General features: G+C 46.9%; 1 protein-coding gene and 1 long non-coding RNA gene across 6 annotated transcripts; one reads left to right on the top strand and one right to left on the bottom strand.

Moving 5' to 3' along the window:
* Positions 1-2,309: 2,309 nt before the first annotated feature.
* Positions 2,310-7,734, bottom strand: SPATA19 (spermatogenesis associated 19). 4 transcript variants are annotated; one of them, XR_334738.2, is made up of 8 exons: positions 7,569-7,734; positions 7,362-7,418; positions 6,789-6,881; positions 6,553-6,644; positions 3,983-4,060; positions 3,246-3,321; positions 2,816-2,902; positions 2,310-2,489 (listed from the first exon to the last, which is right to left on the bottom strand). XR_334738.2 is itself a non-coding variant. In XM_006149952.2 (7 exons), exons 1-6 carry the CDS (start codon positions 7,644-7,646, stop codon positions 3,255-3,257), a joined length of 465 nt encoding a protein of 154 aa, XP_006150014.1. In that variant the 5' UTR covers positions 7,647-7,733; the 3' UTR covers positions 2,310-2,489; positions 3,246-3,254. The 4 variants fall into 4 exon arrangements, 2 of the variants coding, with proteins under 2 accessions (XP_006150014.1, XP_006150015.1); XR_001370461.1 differs by having other exon boundaries at positions 2,816-2,920; XM_006149952.2 differs by lacking the exon at positions 2,816-2,902 and having other exon boundaries at positions 7,569-7,733.
* A 74-nt stretch (positions 7,735-7,808) lies between these two features.
* Positions 7,809-16,959, top strand: LOC102484593 (uncharacterized). 2 transcript variants are annotated; one of them, XR_334739.2, is made up of 3 exons: positions 7,809-7,886; positions 9,570-9,811; positions 16,038-16,959. It is a non-coding gene; the product is annotated as an uncharacterized LOC102484593 (long non-coding RNA). The 2 variants fall into 2 exon arrangements; XR_334740.1 differs by lacking the exon at positions 16,038-16,959 and adding an exon at positions 10,393-11,421.
* Positions 16,960-17,343: the final 384 nt, after the last annotated feature.

A 17,343-nucleotide genomic window follows, 5' to 3' on the forward strand; every position in this document is an offset into this window, starting at 1 on the left:
GCAGTCATTTTTAAATAAGCCCAAAGCACTGTGTTCTCCTTAACAAAAGTTTGCCTTCAAGGGAAATTACTTTGCCAGAACCAAGACAAAACCCAGGAGAAGGAAAGTACCCAGCTCCAGCCTACCTGCCTTTCCTAAGACTGGCAAGGTGGGAGACGCTGAGCAGCACTTGTAAAAGTCACAGCCCAGGGGCACGGCCTCACTGAACAGGAGGCTAAGCCTCAGGACGGCTGAACTCACTACACAAACGTTACCACGCAAGTCAGAGGGCGCCTCTGTACTGCCGGATTACAGCCAAGGAGCTGCAACCTCAACTTTCTTTAAGAAGGAGTCTTTAGGGAAACCCAAAGACAACAGGGAAGACAAAAACAAAGACAAGAGAGGAATCCTCACCTCGACACAGTTCCAGCAAACAGTAAACAGAGCCTGACTGCGAGCCAAATACATGCCAATCCCACTGAGGGCCTATTGCCCTCAGTTCCTTTACCTAGTGTAGACAGGTCTGCCCATCAACCGCAAACTACAAAGCGTGCTAAAGGCAAGAATGCAGTCTGAAGGGACCAAACAAGCATAGGGACCAGACTTAGATGTGGTAGAGTTATCAGACTGGGAATTCGAAATGACTATGATAAGTATGCTAAAGACATTCTAGAGGAACTAGACAGCATGCAAGGACAGAGAGTAACAGAAGCAGAGAGAAGGAGACTCTCTAAGAAAAAAGAATGTGCAGGCGATCAGAAAAGCACTATACAAGAAATAACATCTTTGACTGTTTACCAACAGAGCAGACAGGCTAAAGGATAAATAGTGAGGGTCGAGAAATGTCATTAGAAAGTACTCAGACTGAGCGCTGGCCCTGGAGCCTCATGGTAAAGGGAGCTGGAGTCTACATAGCTGACCACAGTTCAAATCCTTACCCCAGTGGCTTCAGAAACATGCTCAGTGTGTGCGTGTGCACGTGCATGTTTGTGTGTGTGCCTAAAATCCAATGGAGAAATGGAGAAGGGATTGTGATCTGGCCAGGCTCCGTTGTGGGTGGTGCTTTCTACTTCCTTCCCCCACCCCGTCTCTCTGTCTCTGTGTCAAGTACACATGATCTCTGGAAATTTAAAAAAAAAAAAAAAAAGATAACATACACAAACTGAAACTCAAACCAAAAATATGAGAAAAACGTGAAACAGAATTCTGAAGAACTATGCAACAATTATAAAAGCTATAACATCTGTGCAATAGGAATACCTGGAGGAGAATAAAAAGAGAGAGACATACACAAAAAATATTGGAAGTAATAATAACTGAGCATTTTCCAAAATTAATGACAGATACCAAACCAAAGATGCAGGAATTTTAGAGAAAAACAAGCAGGATAAATGGGAAAAAAAAAAAATCACCTAGTCATATCACATTCATACTGCAGAAAACCAAAGACAAAAAAAATTGTTTTTCAAGGGAAAAAGAGGCAAAAACATATAAGAAACAAGAAGTGGGAAATTATTTGTTGACCATAACATGTATGGCAATATCCTTGATTAAGCCAATATGCAGTGTGTTCTGGATGGGAAATCACATTTTGTATGCTGTATGATGCTCAGTGAATGAATTTAAAATAAATTTGTTTAAAAATTTTAGAAAATAAGCTACAGGAAGGGAAAAACATTTTACAGAGAAGAACAAGGATAAAATCTCAGATGCCATGAAAACCAGATGATAGTGGAATGAAATACTTTGAAGGAAAAGATCACCAACTTAAAATTCTGTATTCTGCTAAACTAAAAGAGAAAGAAGACTCACCATCAGACTAAGAAGGAAATTGTCACTAGCATTTAAGAAATGTTCAAAGGTCTTCAGAGTGAAGAAAAAGGATTTAGTTTGGAAACTAACATAGAAAAGATACTGAATGATGAAGTGGGGAGATTAATGTCTATGTATTGACTGACATGCATGGCATTCCCTTTTGAAAAAGCAGTGTAATACACTGTAAAGTTATATGTAACTCAATATAATATAGATTATGATGAAAATAAATAAAGAAGAAGATCGTGGGAGAACGGAAAAAAAAAAAAGAAACTAAATAAGTGAGAAGGAATAAGTGAAGACAAAATAAATACTTGAAACAAACCAGCCACACTTCCCTCTGGAAGTCCTCCTGCCCTGGCCCACACTAGCACCCATTCCAGAAGCACCCACACTGCCCCATCACACAGCACTGGCCTGACCTGTTCTCTGTCTCCCCACAGGCCATCAGCCATGCGACCCAGAGCCAGGAACAAGCAAAAGAACAGCAAAGCGCCTCCCCAACACTAGGGCAGGTTGTTAAATAGCACGTCTCTTTATTAGCAGTTTAAGGAGAAGATTCCGTGCCACCACCGTGGCAATGCAGGACTCACTGGCTGGCATCTCTGGGCCCAGGTCTGGTTACTCTTCAGGTCAAGCAGGAGATGGACACTCTTCTGACACAGGCCTGCCCCTTGGCCCTGAAGGGCTTCGACCTGGGAAACAGACATGTCCAGGAGACCCGTGATGGAGGCACAGTTGGCTGGAGGGCAGGGTTGGCCGACAGCGACCTGCTTCGGACCCTGCAATCCTCCACTTTCATAGATACAGAGCTGCGTGCCCTCCCAGAGCCTCCGATTCCTCCCCTGTAATCATGTCAGCAAACGCGACACAGCGTCTGCCATTTGCTAGACCCTGTCACCTCCAGACAGCCCTGGGAAGTGGACGCTCTTACTAGACACAAGGAAATCAAGGCCAGAGGCCAGACACTCGCCAGCCTGAGATGGTCGGGGCCCAGTGTCTGCTCGCCAGTTCGGCCTACCTTCCCCCTTCGTGTGGCGCGGTGCCCTCCTTTAAAGGTTGGTTTGGGATCAGGTGAGAATCCTCAACAAAGTGCCTTGTGCAGAAGCTGGCATGCAGTGGGGCTCTATAAATGCCATGTGACACCTCTGCGGCCTTCCTTTAAACCCGCTGGCTGGCTGTATGCACCACCCCACCAGCTCCTCAGCAGCCTTTGGAGGGGGCAGAGGTGAGCACAGTGGCTACCTCCCACACGACTCTGTAGCTACAGCCCTGCCGTTGGCCTCCCACCTCCCAGAGCCCTGTTAGGACCACTGTGCCCAGCACAAGTGAAGGGCCATGTGACCAAACTGTGTGAGGCTAACCCTCATCACCCAGTTCCCACCTGGCATGCCTCCTGGCTCCCAGTCACCACCTTCTCCACCCAGCTCCTCGCCTGCTGGCTTGCTCACCTGTCGCTCTTAGCAATCCGAGAAGGAAGGTCTGAGGCAGCAGTCCTGAGCAGAGTCGTCTGTAAGGTGGCAGATGCTGCAGGGCACAGAGGAGGGGCTGGCACCAAACAGGCTACCATGGCAGAGCCCACCCAGACCTGGCACAGGGCAGGGCAGGCCGGGGCCATTGCCACATCCAGGCCTTGGGGCAGAGTCCTGCCAAGGGGTCCTCAGGCTGGAGCCCTACTGTGCGCCTGAAGCCACCTGGGAGGCTGGCAACGCCACCAGTGTGGAACAGAGAAGAGAGGGCAGCAGCTGTGGGACCTGCCTGTCCTGCCCTCGGTGTTGGAAGAGCAGTGGGCACCTAGCTGGGTTGGGCAGTGCTGTGGCTTAGAGCTGCCCCCCTCATTGGGGTGCTGAGACCCATGGGCCATTCTAACAGTGCTGGGAGGGGGGTCGTCCTCGTATGGAAGGAAGGGTGGGGGCTTCGGGAGGAGACTAGGGCTAAGGTCAGCAGGGGCCCCATGATCAGCTCCTGGTGGCCCTGTACTATCTGGGGACCCCACCACCAGAAGACCTTCAGATATGGCCCCTTGACCTCGGACCTCCCAAACCATGAGCTGAATAACCTCCATTCCAATAAATCGCCCAGTCTCCAGTGTTATTAGCCACATAATGGGCTAAAGTAGACAAGACAGCCACTTCCTACCTGCCTGCCCCGGTAAGGAACGCCGGCCAGCTGGCTCCCAACTGCTTACCTGCGTCTCACCTGCTCTATCCGGTCTCGCATGACCTCGTCTGTCACCTCGCTCGGCACTTGGAAGATGCGGGTGTGGCTGCAAAACACCGTTCCAACCTTGGCCCTGAGTCCTCTTTCCCAGGCCCAGGTCTGCCCTGGAGTAGGGTCATCTCAATGATAGCTCGTATCCCATGGCCATGACCCTCGCTCAGAAGTTTGTCTCCATGCCATGAGCGCAGGGTGCTGTTACTAACCCAGGGTCCCCCAGCACCCAGATGCACTGAGCACAGAGGTGGTCAGAGGGACGCAGGGAGGGTGGCAGCATTCCTGAAGTCAGCCGGTTGGTGGTCCAGGAGCACGGGGATCCCTCCCAACTTCCTCTCCCATTTCCTCCAGCCTGCAGGATTGGCATCACCAGGCCCACTGTGGTTTACTGACTTGGCATCACTGTGCCCACGCCTTCTAGAAAATTCTGTCACCAGGAAAACACAGGCACTCGTGCTGTGTCCCCTCCCTCCCTAGTCACTTCGTGTCTTTGTCACCTGATTCATTCCTTCCCTCGCAAGCCCTCCACTCTGTCCACTGAACACTGTGTGCAGCTTATTTATTTATTCCATTGAGGAAGAGACAGAGAAAATGGGACAGGGAAACTGACAGAGTATACCCCAACAAAATCTTGGCAATGCAACCTGCCCCCAGCCTCGGCCAGCCCCAGACTGTGGGCACGCGCATGCCCACTGTATTCAGACAGGTCTCCAGACTCAAACTGGCAACCTTCACATGTGGGCCTGCCTCGCACATTTAACCACGTTTAACCACCGCGCCACTGTCTGGCCCTGACCATGCATTCCTGTGTCTATGGAAGCTGCTCTGTGTGGATAAGGCCCTGCTCTCAGTGCCTTGGGGCTCTGTGGCCCGGGGAGGTGGAGGAGACTGCCAGCCCAGGGTGGGGAAGCCTCAGAGAAGGCAGGGCCGCAGCCCTGAACCCGAGGCCATGTGGATCCAGGCTCTCCTGCTGTCGGGACCCATCCTGGCTCCTGTTCCTCCAGTTCCCACCCAGTGCAAGGGCAGGTCTGAGAAAACAATCTGCCAGAACCCCTCCCTGAGCGCCTGGGGCAGCTTTGCAGCACGTGTGTGACCGCAGCCACCCACGCTAAGCTCATGCGTCGTCCTTTACCCCCCAGTTCACTTCAGCCCTTCGACGTTAGGCCTGCGTCTCCTCTCTCCCTCCCAGAGGCCCAGCAAACATCAAGTGGCCAGTTCACCCCTAGTCAACAAGTGAACCCTCGGCAATGCTTGGCAAGGGGATGGATATTCCCCAAAACTAAGAGGAAGACACCAAAACTAAGGATTGTGGAGCAAAATAGGCAGAGCTTGTTGGTTTAAAACCGCCACAGAAAATTTAGAGTGGAAAAATGCTACGCAGATCATTACCAGTCCCTGCAGCCTGTCCCAAATGCCTAAGCCTGGTTATATCCCACAGCCACGGTTTTAAAACCATCAGAAAATGACGAGCATTTTATCCAAACCAAGGACAGAATTCCATCCGCGGCCATGCCAGGCACAGAAAAGCCTGGATTATTATTGACATTGATGATTTTAGAGGCCTTGGAAGGTTTCCTGTCCAACAAACTTTCCCAGGGAGATCTCAAATGCCACGATTAATTGTCCCTTCCTGTTATGTAATTATCGCATGTTTGAATCTCTTACAATGCAGGTGTCGCTGAAAGGGGGAGATACATCGAAATCTGAAACCCTGGAGCGAAAATACACTTCTTAAGGAAAAGCCTCGGGAGCAGCAGAGCAGGACAAGGGAGGAGAGAATAGGAGATGAGGGACTCCTTGAAGGTGTCCCACAGTGTCAGCTTACGCCCACGATCCCTCTGCTGGGAAGGGGTGTAGTTGTGGTCCGGAGCCCCCAGCCACCCAGGTACCGGAAGTCACGGCCCAAGGACAGAAGCAGCTTCAGGTCCAGCTCCCTGGGCCTCGAGTCAGCATCTTCAGAACTAGGAGAGGCCCAGAGGACTCCGGGAAGGCAGACGAAGCCACCACAACAAGAGGAACGCAGAATTCCAGCCTTGGGCACTATGACACATCCACACACCTCCATTGCAGATGAGGGCTTTGGCTTTTGCATTTTAAGAGCTTATTTTCTTTTAGCTCTTAAAAGTAAAGCCACTTCTCAACAATTCAAGTGCAAAAATAACACAAGTCTGAAATGTATTCAGAAGCATTTGAGAAAAGGAGAGCAAGCCCAGCTTCCCAACCCCTCAAGTCATTTACAAATGAAGGAATGAGCTGGGCTTTCAAGATAGCAAAAATATTCTCTTGAGACCCCAAAGCAAGACTGAGAAATTTCTGTATGAAAGGAGAGGCCATCCGTGGAGAAAGCCACTGTGCGTGGTGCTGGCTGGGTTCCTGAACTGGGGGTTTGGGCCTTCTCGTGCTCCCTCCCCTCCTTCTCCCTCTCCCTCTCCCTTCTCTCCTCTCTACCCTTCACCAGTCCCTCTCCTCTCCCCTCCCCTCACTCCTCATTTCTCTTCCCTCTCCCCTCCCCACTCCCCTGCATAGGGCAGATGGGATGCTCACCTCCATCTGATGAACTGAATCCTCGTTCGCTCCTCCAGGACCTCTTGGCTCTGGTTGGCTGACAGGTCAGACTTTGAGAGATGGTGCTTCACCTACGAAGTCCAGGCAGGGGTTCTTGTGACTGCTTGGGTGGCCAGGGTGGCCCATCCTCACCCAGAACCTCTGACCGTGGGACACGCGCCCCTCCCTTCTCCCTTGCCCCATTGCCGGGTGGATGGTCTAGAACGCGCAGTTACCACGTCTCTGGTCACGTGTACGTCCTGGCCGTGAGTGGGAGAGCAGTAGGCAGACATCTTCTCCTTGATGCCCTGGGCAGCCTCTTCTTCTGTCTGAAAGGTATTCTCCCTCTAAGTGTCTCTCTGCTTCTAATCTCTCGTCTCCTTCCCTGCACTTTCCTCCCTCCCCATTGCAACACGCAACCCTAATCCCCCACACTCCGTATCTCAGAGCCCACAGCAAGCTCCTCTGTGGCTTCTCTCCTGGGAAGTCCCAGGGACCTCCCTAAGCTCCAGCCCTCGCCCAAGCTATGCCTGAGACACCCTTGGGCTGGGGGTGATGCAGCAGAAACCCCTTGGACCAGGATGCTCGAGAAGTGGGCAGGGCTAGGGTGGAGTTGACGTGTCTCTTACCGGTACACAAGCCCTGGCATCCTTGAGGACATCTGGGTGAATTAGACCCCACCCTAGGCAGGGGTTTGGCAATTAACTTGAGTTTCCCAGTGCAACTGAGAGGGGAGATGGACCCTCACAGCCACAAAGACCAGCTCTCTAGAACGGCAGATATGCTGAGTCATGGGGACTGTCGCTTACTTTTTTCAGCCAGTGTTGGACCACGGACACGGCTTCACTTTCCACAACTTCAATGTCCTGCAATGATGGGACGGAGCTCAGGGCTGTGGGGACCCTGCTCTCCCCACACTCCTCTCCTAGATCATGAGGTCCCTCTGAAGTACAGCAGGGACCCAGAGGGGAGAGGATCATGAGGAACTCCACTTGGTCACTATCAGCAGCACTCACCGAACTGATTCTCGGTGGGAAGGGGAGCCCTGCACCTTTCCGGGCAAGAATGTATACAATCCACGTCGTAATGATCATCTCGGGACTCGTGCCAGCCGCCTTCTTCACTCCCTCCTGCCATTGAAGCTGCCTGGGAGCTCCTATAGGCCAGGGAGGGCATCAGAGGGATGTGCTCGCCTGATTGGCTGATGGATGATGATGTGACAATGACCTCCCTTAGTGCCAGGGTCAGAGTAAGGATGGAAATGGAGGTCAGGAGATTCCTGCCTCACTGACAGCCATGCCTCACACATGGAAAGGGGGCAATGGGAAGTACGGGTAAGACACTACCGGTATGAGCCCCAGGAAGACACAGGGAAATGACCCAAATCATACACAGACTCTCAGGGCAGAGGGGGGGAGGGCTGGTCACCAAGCTCTAAGCAATGCTGAAGCAAAAAGAGTTTTTAAAAAATAAAATGAATAGTGAGGGACAGCAGTTGGCGTAATGGCTATGTCACTGGACTCCCACGTAGTCGACCATGGTTCGAGTACCGGACCCATTGGCTTAAAACTCACGCCGGGCAGGGACCAGCAGTTAGCATAATGGCTATGTCGCTGGACTCCCACGTAGTCGACCGTGGTTCAAGTCCTGGACCTGGTGGCTTAAACTCATGCCAGACGCGTGTGCGTGCGTGCCCAAGATCCCGAGAGGAGAATGGAGGAGAAGGGATTGCGGCGTGGCCATCCACTGTGCACGCGCCCCATAGCAAAAACCTCTCCCCCCCAAAAAAAAAAAACAAAACTCACGCTGGGCGCATGTACGTGCATGCCCAAGATCCCAAGAGGAGAATGGAGGAGAAGGGATTGCGGCATGGCCATCACCCCTGGGGGGTGATTTCTTGCTTTCTGTCTCTGTGTCTATCTGGCGAGCACACAAGCCCTATGGCAAAAAAAAAAAAAAAACCTCTCCAAAATAAATAAATAATTTTAAAAATAAAATAGGGAGCCAGCAGATGATGTAATATTTACATCACTGGACTCCCACATGGGCAATCATGGTTCAAGTCCCATATCAGTGGCTTAAAACTCACACCAGGCATGAGTAGAGACTGCGGCATGGACATCCTCCCCAGGGGGTGATTTCTCACTTTTTGTCTGTCTCTCTCCTATAGTAAAAATCTCTCTAAAAAGTTCATTCATTCATTCATTCATTCATTCATTCATTTATTAAATAAAATGAATAAATTGTGACAAAATGAACTTCATTCAAAACAGTGTCACAAGGATTTTCTATTCTTAACATATAGGTTGCGGGGGAAAATATTGGTTCACCCAAAAATAAAATTTTAAAAGGGGAGCAAAATTCTCAATAGAGAAATGGTGTTTTTTTTTTTTTTTTTTTTTTTTTTGACTACTCTGTCTGTGTGAGTGATTAAAATAATTAAAAAGTAATCTAAACAATAAGAGGTGTAGCGTAAAAAGTAGACATATCATCTCTTTAAAAGATGTTTCCTGAGGGCCAGCAGGTGGCATAGTGGTTAAGGTGCTGGACTCCCACAAGGCTGACTACGGTTTGAGTCTTAGATCTCATGGCTTAAAAATCATGTGTGCATGTGTGCCCAAAATCCTGAGGGCGGGGGGGAACAGAGAAGGGATTGAGGCATGATCATTGCCCCTCTGGGAGGGGAATGTTGCTATCTCTCTTTCCCCCTTTACCTGCACATGCACCCTCTAGAAAAATGTTTTAGAAAGGAAAAAAGAATAGTCTGATTCACAGATACCTAAGGTTACTTACGAAGGTAGAATAGATGGGCACTCCACCGAATTCTTACTTGATTTGTGTAAGTGGAAGGGCTCAAGGTCAAGTAAAGGGAAGTCTAATTAGGAGATCCGAAAGTCACTGTGGTCTGTGAGTCAGAGCAGGCTTATGGAGGGCAGGTGACAATGGGGCTGTAGCACAGGTCCATCTCACAGGGGATCCAGTAGGTCCCTGAGCCCATTCTATGGTTGTTTGTCCAGTTCCAGAACACAGCCTTGGAACAGACACAAACAGCAACTGGTGGAAACTCCGCACCGCTTCCCGAAGCAGAGTAAGGACTAATATGTACGGAAAGCCAAGTGGAAGCCACTAGAACTGTTTCTATCTAAACAAAAACAAAAACAAAACAAACAACAAAAAAAGAAGCAGCAAAATAAAAAGCAACACAACATTCCCAAAGAGGTCACAGAGATCACGCCACCATCGATTGACAAGCACAGAGGTGAGGAGTCCCACCACGCCATCCTTCAACTTGTCTATTTAGCCCGTGCACAAGGCAGAAGGGTTTTTAACAGTACCTGATCCTCAGCCTAACTAGGCAGCAACTCCAGTAGCAGCCGCGGATCCAGATGTGGCTTCATTGCTTGAGTAAATTAACATATTGCCTTACGCACAGTGTGTAGAAATGGACCTGGCTTGGTTTTGTGGATTTGTTTGGTTTTTGTTTTTGTCTTTTTGTACTTGTTGTTTTGTTTTTGTTTCTTCCTCAAAGCCTGTTAGTAAAAACCACCAGAAGTAGGTCTGCTGCTAGGCCTTATGATCAGCAGTCAATGGCACTTGTAGTGCCGCTGGCTGATGGGGGCGCTGTTCAGAGCCTTTGGCAGGCCTCTGTCTATGCAGCATGGGGCAAGCTGTCAGGATTTTGGAGCAAGGTTTGCCATCCTCTAAGGATAACTTCTCTTATTTAAGCAAGAACTCTATCTGCTTTTGTTGTGTGTTTGTTTTTGTTTGTTTGGGAGGTGGTATTTGTTTGGGACTGACTCCTGGGCCTTATTAGAGACTAAATGCTTAACCCCAATCCAGGTTATCTTGCAACCTAATCTGCCCATCTTGACCAGGGGTTGTCTGACTCCTCAATGCATTAAGCTGGCTGTGTACACCCGTATTCCGTCACAAAATGGAAGTGGCAAGGCTGAGATCAAGGCTCAAGCAGGCCCTGAAGGGACTGAAAAGCAACAGGAGGAAGTAATCTGCATGTCCGTGGTAACCATTCCCGCCACGTTGCATTCTCTCTCCCACAGCAGCGGCCTCACAGGGCACTCACTATGGTCACTTGACAGAGGAAGAGAAGGCTCAGGCCTGAGGTACAGGAGGTCAACCCAACATTCAGCACCCCCTGAAAACAGCCAGCTCTAACACTACAGTCCCTTTCTGGGTCATCCCTGATGGACAATGAGAAGGAAAATCCTTCATGTGGGCAGAAATTCAAGCAGTGTACCTTGCTGTTCAGTTTGCTTAAAAAAAATGGCCAGACATATAAATATATACCAGCTCATGGGCTGGTGTTCAATGGGTCAGCTGGATGGTCGGGTCTTAAAAGGAACGTAACTGGAAAATTGGTGATGAAGTTGGGGAAAGAAGTACACGGGCAAAACGCATGAAGACATTTGTGTTTCATATGAACACTCACCAAAGGCTGAGCTCATCAGGACATGCTATCACTAATCAAGTCGACAAGATGACTTGTTCTGTGGCTATCGGTCATACTCTCCCCCCAGACACCCCATCATCACCCAATGGGGTCATGAACATGTGCCAAGATGGAAGTTATTCATTGGCTCAGTGAAATCAACTGCTCACCAAGGCATATCTGGCTCAGTGAAATCAACTGCTCACCAAGGCATATCTGGCCAGAGTCACTTCTGAGTGCTCAATCCGCCAGCAACACAGAACACTGAATCCTGCTAGGTCGTCATCCCCTGGGTGATCACCTGGCTACCTGATGCTGGTTGAGTGCACTGGCCTACCTCCATCATGGAAATGGAAGTGTTTTGTGCTTACTAGAATACACTCTAGGTGCAGATGTGCCTCTTCTACTTGCCTTACTTCTGCCAAAACTACTATTCATGGACGTACATAGTGTCTTATCTACTATCATGGTGTTCTATACAGCATGCTTCTACTTGAGTAACTCGCTTCATAGCAAAAAAAAAAAAAAAAAAAAAAGTAGGGGCCCATTCTTAAGGTACTCAGTTGTCTTACCGTGTTCCCCAGTACTCTAAAGCAGCTGGCTTGATAGGGCAGAGGAATGGCATTTTTTTTTTTTGAGAGGTTTTTCGATATAGGGCGTGTGAGCTCGCCAGACAGACAGAGAGAGACATAGAGACAGAAAGCGAGAAATCACCCCCCAGGAGAGATGGCCATGCCACAATCCCCTCTCCTCCACTCTCCTCTCAGGATCTTGGGCACGCACACACACGTGCCCGGCATGAGTTTTAAGCCACCGGGTCTGGGACGCGAACCACAGTCGACCACATGGGAGTCCAGTGACATAGCCATTATGCTAACTGCTGGTCCCAGAGGAATGGCCTTTTGAAGTCCATTACAGCACCTGCTAGCAGGTGATACCTTGCAGGAGTGGGCAGGGTTCTTCAGGGAGCTGTATTTATTATAAATCAGTAGCCAGTATTGATGGGTCTTCAAAAATGTCATAGAAAATGTATATCATGAAAAAATTATGCACAGGCTTCAAAAATTTTTGCACCAAAATAAACTTGTACTCCATTTTCATATTTCTACAGACTTTTTCAAAATTCCTCATATTTATCCCATAGCCAGGATCCAACGGTCCAGAAATGAAGGCATGGAAGCAGAGTGGTTTCTCTTGCCAATGACCCACTAGCAAGATGTTCCCTTCCTTTCCCCATTACCTTATGCTCTGCTGGGCTAGAGACCTTAGTTCCAAAATGAAAAATGTTTTCTCCAGGAGACACAGCTACGATTCCATTGAACTGAAAGCTATTCCAGCCACCCAAGGTCTTTGGGATTTTCATGTCTGTGAATTAACAGGCAAAGGAAAGGATTCTCTCACTGGTTTGAGTTATTGATCCTAATTACCAAGAGGAAATTGGATTTTCTTCCACAATGGATGAAGCAGGTATACAAAATACAGGATATTCATAAGGATATTTATCTCTTACTACTACCATACCCTGTGACTAAAGTCCATGGAAGGGGTCGGCAGGTGGCACGGTGGTTAAGGTGCTGGATTCCCACATAATCAACTGTGGTTCAAGTCCTGGACTTGGTGGTTTGCTTTCTCACTCTTCCTTTCTCTCTCTCTCTCTCTCTCTCTCTCTCTCTCTCTCTTCAAATTGAAGAATAATAATAAATAAAATAAAATAAAATAAAATAAATCATCATAAAAATTTTTAAATAAATAAAATAAAATCCACAGAAAACTATTACAACTCAATACAGACAAGATTGCTCATGGCCCAGACCCTTCAGAAATTAAATCTAACATTAATTTTTTCTTAATATTATCTTTTTGTTTTAAGAAAAAAATATCCCCCTCAGAATCATCAAGATAGCATCTTATGTTTTCTTCTAGAAGCTTTATTGTTTTATAAATTTTTACACTTAGAGCTGTGCTCTACGGTATGTTAATTTTGTGTTGTGTGTGATACGTTGGGAAACAAGATTCATTTATCTTTTCCATTCAGATAGTTTTATTGACTCAGCACCATAATTGAAAAAAAAAAAACATTCTTATCCCTTTGAGTTGAAGAGGGGACTTTATCATAAGCCAGTGACAACAGATGTATAGAGCTATTTCTAAACTTTATTTTCTATGCTTATTGCTCTATGTTTTCATTTGCATTAACGGCATTCTTAATTTTTTTCATCTTGGGTCTTGATAGCTAGGTATAGAAATCTGCTTTTTGTATTCTTTATAACTATCTAAGCTATTCTAGGTCTTTTGCATTTCTCTATTCATTTAAAGTCAGACTGTCAATTTCCACAAAAAGAACTTCCAAAAGCTTGATTCATATTTTACTGAATCTACAGATAAATAAATAAAAGATAATTGATATTTTTAAAAGATTTTCAGCCTAAAGCATGCTTTATCCTTTCATTTACTTAGGCCTTCTTTTATTTTATCAACCATGTTTCAGAGTTACCAGTGTAGAGGATTTACATAGATCACATTAAATTTATCCCTTAATATTTGGCATGTTAGTGTCAAATGAAATATAACATGTTAGTTATATTTCAACAGTTTGTTGGTGTTAAAGAAAAAGTATTTTTATTGTCTCTGTATCTACCAACATTGTAGAATTCACTTATTATTAAGAGCTGTTTCTAGATTTTTTCAAAGAGATTTTTGCTGTAGGGTATGTGAGCTCACTGGAGACACAGAGACAGAGAGAAAGTGAGAAACCACCCATTGGGGGGATGGCCGCGCTACAATCCCTTCTCCATTCTCCTCTCAGGATTTTGGCCACACACACACACACACATGCACGCACTCAGCATGAGTTTTAAGCCCTAGGCTCAAGACTCAAATCATGATCGGTCATGTGGGAATCCAGCTCCTTAACCACTATGCCACCTGCTGGTCCCCGTTTCTAGATTCCTTTGAATTTTCTACACACACATCATATGTGAATGATAGTGTTTCTTTCTTTCTAATTATCACAGTGTTTCTTTCATTATAAAATGCAGGCCAGTCAGTGGAGTGGTGGTTCAAGTGGCTGGGTACCACATGGTCAACTGCACAGTGAAGAGTCTCAGACCTAGCAACCTGAAAAACAGACATGCGTGTGTGCCCAAAACCTGAAAAGGAGAGAAACATGGAGGAAAAAGGTATCATAGCATGATCCTTCTCCATGGGAAGTGGGGTGCTCTCTCTCTTTTACTCCCCCAACTCCCTTCCCCCAACAAGCATACACATTCTCTGGGGGAAAAAATGCTAAAAAAGAAAGAAGTCTATTTCTTGTGTTTACTAGCTCATTGCATTGGCTAGTATCTTCAGTAAAATGCTGAATAGATGTGGCTGAAACTATCTTTGCCTTGTTTCTAATCTGAAAGGAAATGAATTCACTATTTTGCCATTAAATGCAGTGTTAGCTTTTGGTAAATTTCCTTCATCAAATTAAATAGGGTTCCTTGGGACCAGCAGTTAGCGTAATGGCTATGTCACGGGACTCCCATGTAGTCGACTGCGATTCGAGTCCTGGACCCGGCGGCTTAAACTCACGCCGGGTGCGTGTGCGTGCGTGCCCAAGATCCCAAAGGAGAAAGGAGGAGAAGGGATTGCGGCGTGGCTATCTCCCCTGGGGGGTGACCTCTAGCTTTCTGTCTCTCTGTCTCTCTCTGTCTTTCTGGCGAGCGCACGTGCCCCATAGCAAAAACTTCTCAAAAAAAAAAAAAAAAACAGGAAAAATCAAATAGGGTTCCTTTTATTCCCAATTTACTCTTAAAAGTATGTTAAGAGTAAATTTTTTCTCTTAAAAGTATGTTAAAATTTATCACTTTTGGGGCCAGCAGGTGGCGTGGTGGTTAAGGACACTGGACTCCCACATGGCCAGCCATGGTTCAAGTCCCAGACTTAGCAGCTTGCTTTCTCACTTTCTCTCTCTCTGTCTCTCTCTCTCTCTCTCTCTCTCTCTGGTCAAATTTAAATAAATAAATAAATAAATAAATAAAGTTTAAAAAAAATTCTTTAAAAAAAAGTATCACTTTTTTCCATCTACTGAGATGATTATATGACTTTTCTTTTGTTCTATTATAGTGAATTATTGGGTTGTTGGAAATGTCATGACACAATTTTGCATAGAAAAATATGCCATGACTTTTCCGATGACCCAATATATTCAGATTTTCAAATGTTAAACCAACATTGAATTTCTGTGACAAACCCTTATTACTCGGATAAATGCACATGTATGTGCAGACACCCCCCTGCCCCCCAGAAGACTAGGTCATGAAAGATGTTGCCATGCTTGCCTTGGTGTTTGGGTTACTTGATCTTAGGGAAGCTGGGTGACACTAAGCCGTCCTGAAGTGAGGTCCATGTGGCAAGTACTGAGGCCTCCTGCCAGCAGCCAGGATCACCTTGCCAGCCGTGGTGAAAGCAGATCTTACAGCCCAGGAAAGCCTTCACATGACCGAGTGCCAGCAAACACCTTAGCTGAACCTTCACAAGAGACCCTCAGCCTGAGCCACCCAAGCGAACTGCTCACGCATTCCTGGTCTATTGAAACTGAGATAAGAAGTACTTAGTACTACTTGAAGTCACTAAGTTTAGGAGTACCGTATTACGATGCAATCGATAATACTAAATGTGAACATACACTTTTTTTGCACCTTGTTAACAATATATTCTAGAAATTATTCCATATGATTTCACAAAAATCTCCCTCATTCTCTTTATAGATTATAGTATCCTACTACACTTCAGCTCTATTGTAACTTGTTGGCCAGTCTCTTGTAACTGTGCAATCAGACATTTCCAATATTTTGTTATGACAGATAATGCCACATTTAAGCACTCTGCATACACGTTGATGTTAGAAGTATACTTTCAGAGTGCATTCGCTGAGATAGGATTGCTGCTTCGAGGTGTACTGTTTTTATCCTTTCTTAGAGCTTGCTAGATTTCACATCACAGGACGATACCATTGTTACTCCTTGGTGAGCTAAAACCCTGCCTATTTCCCCAGGGCCTCACCAACAATGAAAACGTTCTAAAGTCTCATCCTGGGCAAGGTGGAGGCAGCAGTCAGACGATGGCCTTGGTGAAGGAGAAGGGTGACATTTGCTACCTGTCATGGTGGAGAAGGACAGAGTTTCGATGGCGTACTTAGGATGAGATGGAATCACTAATGGAATTGGAACAATGGCTGAACCCCCACATTTTATACAGGGTGTTCTAGTCTGCTGCATGGCTAATAACAGAAGACTCCTGAGTCTGGGCGATCTAGAAAAATAGAGGTTTGCTCAGCTTACGGTCGGAAGGTCCAAGATCTGGCAGCTGCATCTGCAAGGGGGAAGCAGGCCGGCTTGAGGTGCAGCCGTGCTGCGGCCATTTTGAAATGCAGAAAGGCCTCTGACTAGAACAACCTGGCCAAGCGCTGAGGCACGGGGAAGTCTGTTGGAGGCGTGGGCAGATAAGAAACCAGGAGTGGCTATCGAAGAAAAGCAGGAATCCGGATCATTGCTCAAAGGAAAGCAATTGAGTCTGATTGAGCGCAGTGAGGGATGATTTGCACCTGCTTGTATCTGTAAATACCGAGAAGGGGGTCACACTTTTTGAGGGTTTGACGGTGCTGGTTGCTTGTCTCCCTATAACCCAGGTGCAGAAATAAACTTTCTTCCCAGACCTCTGCCTTCGTGTCATTGCCCACGTGTAGAAGCAGCTGGACTCAGGGTTTTCCAGGTGCCCTACGATGCAGCAGGAGGGGAGAGCAGATGTCTGTCCTTGGTCCCCCTTGGTCTTGATCCCGCTCATACATAGCCTTCAGTCATGAGGCCACACCCTGATGACCTGAAGCCTAATCTCCTCCCAAAGGCCCCACCTTTCAGCATCATAGTCGGGGTTGCCTTTCACCCTCTGAATTCCATCACAACCAAATCTTAGCACAGGAACTCGAGGAGGAGATTCACACTGTAACACAGGAGTAAAGACAGCAAGAAATAGCAAGTGAAAAATAAATAGCACATCAGCATCGATAAGGAAAAGCAAAATCAGAAAACCACAAAATAAAATGGATAAAAACACAAGATGAGGAAGAACGCAGTACAAAGTGTCACAGTGGTTACTCATAAGTGAGCTGAATGTTCCTTTGGAAAACAGACACCATCAGGTTGAGGTAAAAAGTACATATCTAAATACACTGTTTAGAAATGTAAAACAGCAGACTTTAAACAAAGGTATCGAAAGGTCGGAGATTCCCAGTTGGTAATGAAATAACCTAAAAACGCTCCTGCCCCCAAACCTAAAACTCTAGGTAAGATATACCGAGCGTA

This window comes from Tupaia chinensis, unplaced genomic scaffold (genome assembly GCF_000334495.1).
Source record: "Tupaia chinensis unplaced genomic scaffold, TupChi_1.0 Scaffold000274_1, whole genome shotgun sequence".
NCBI classification, from domain to species: domain Eukaryota; kingdom Metazoa; phylum Chordata; class Mammalia; order Scandentia; family Tupaiidae; genus Tupaia; species Tupaia belangeri.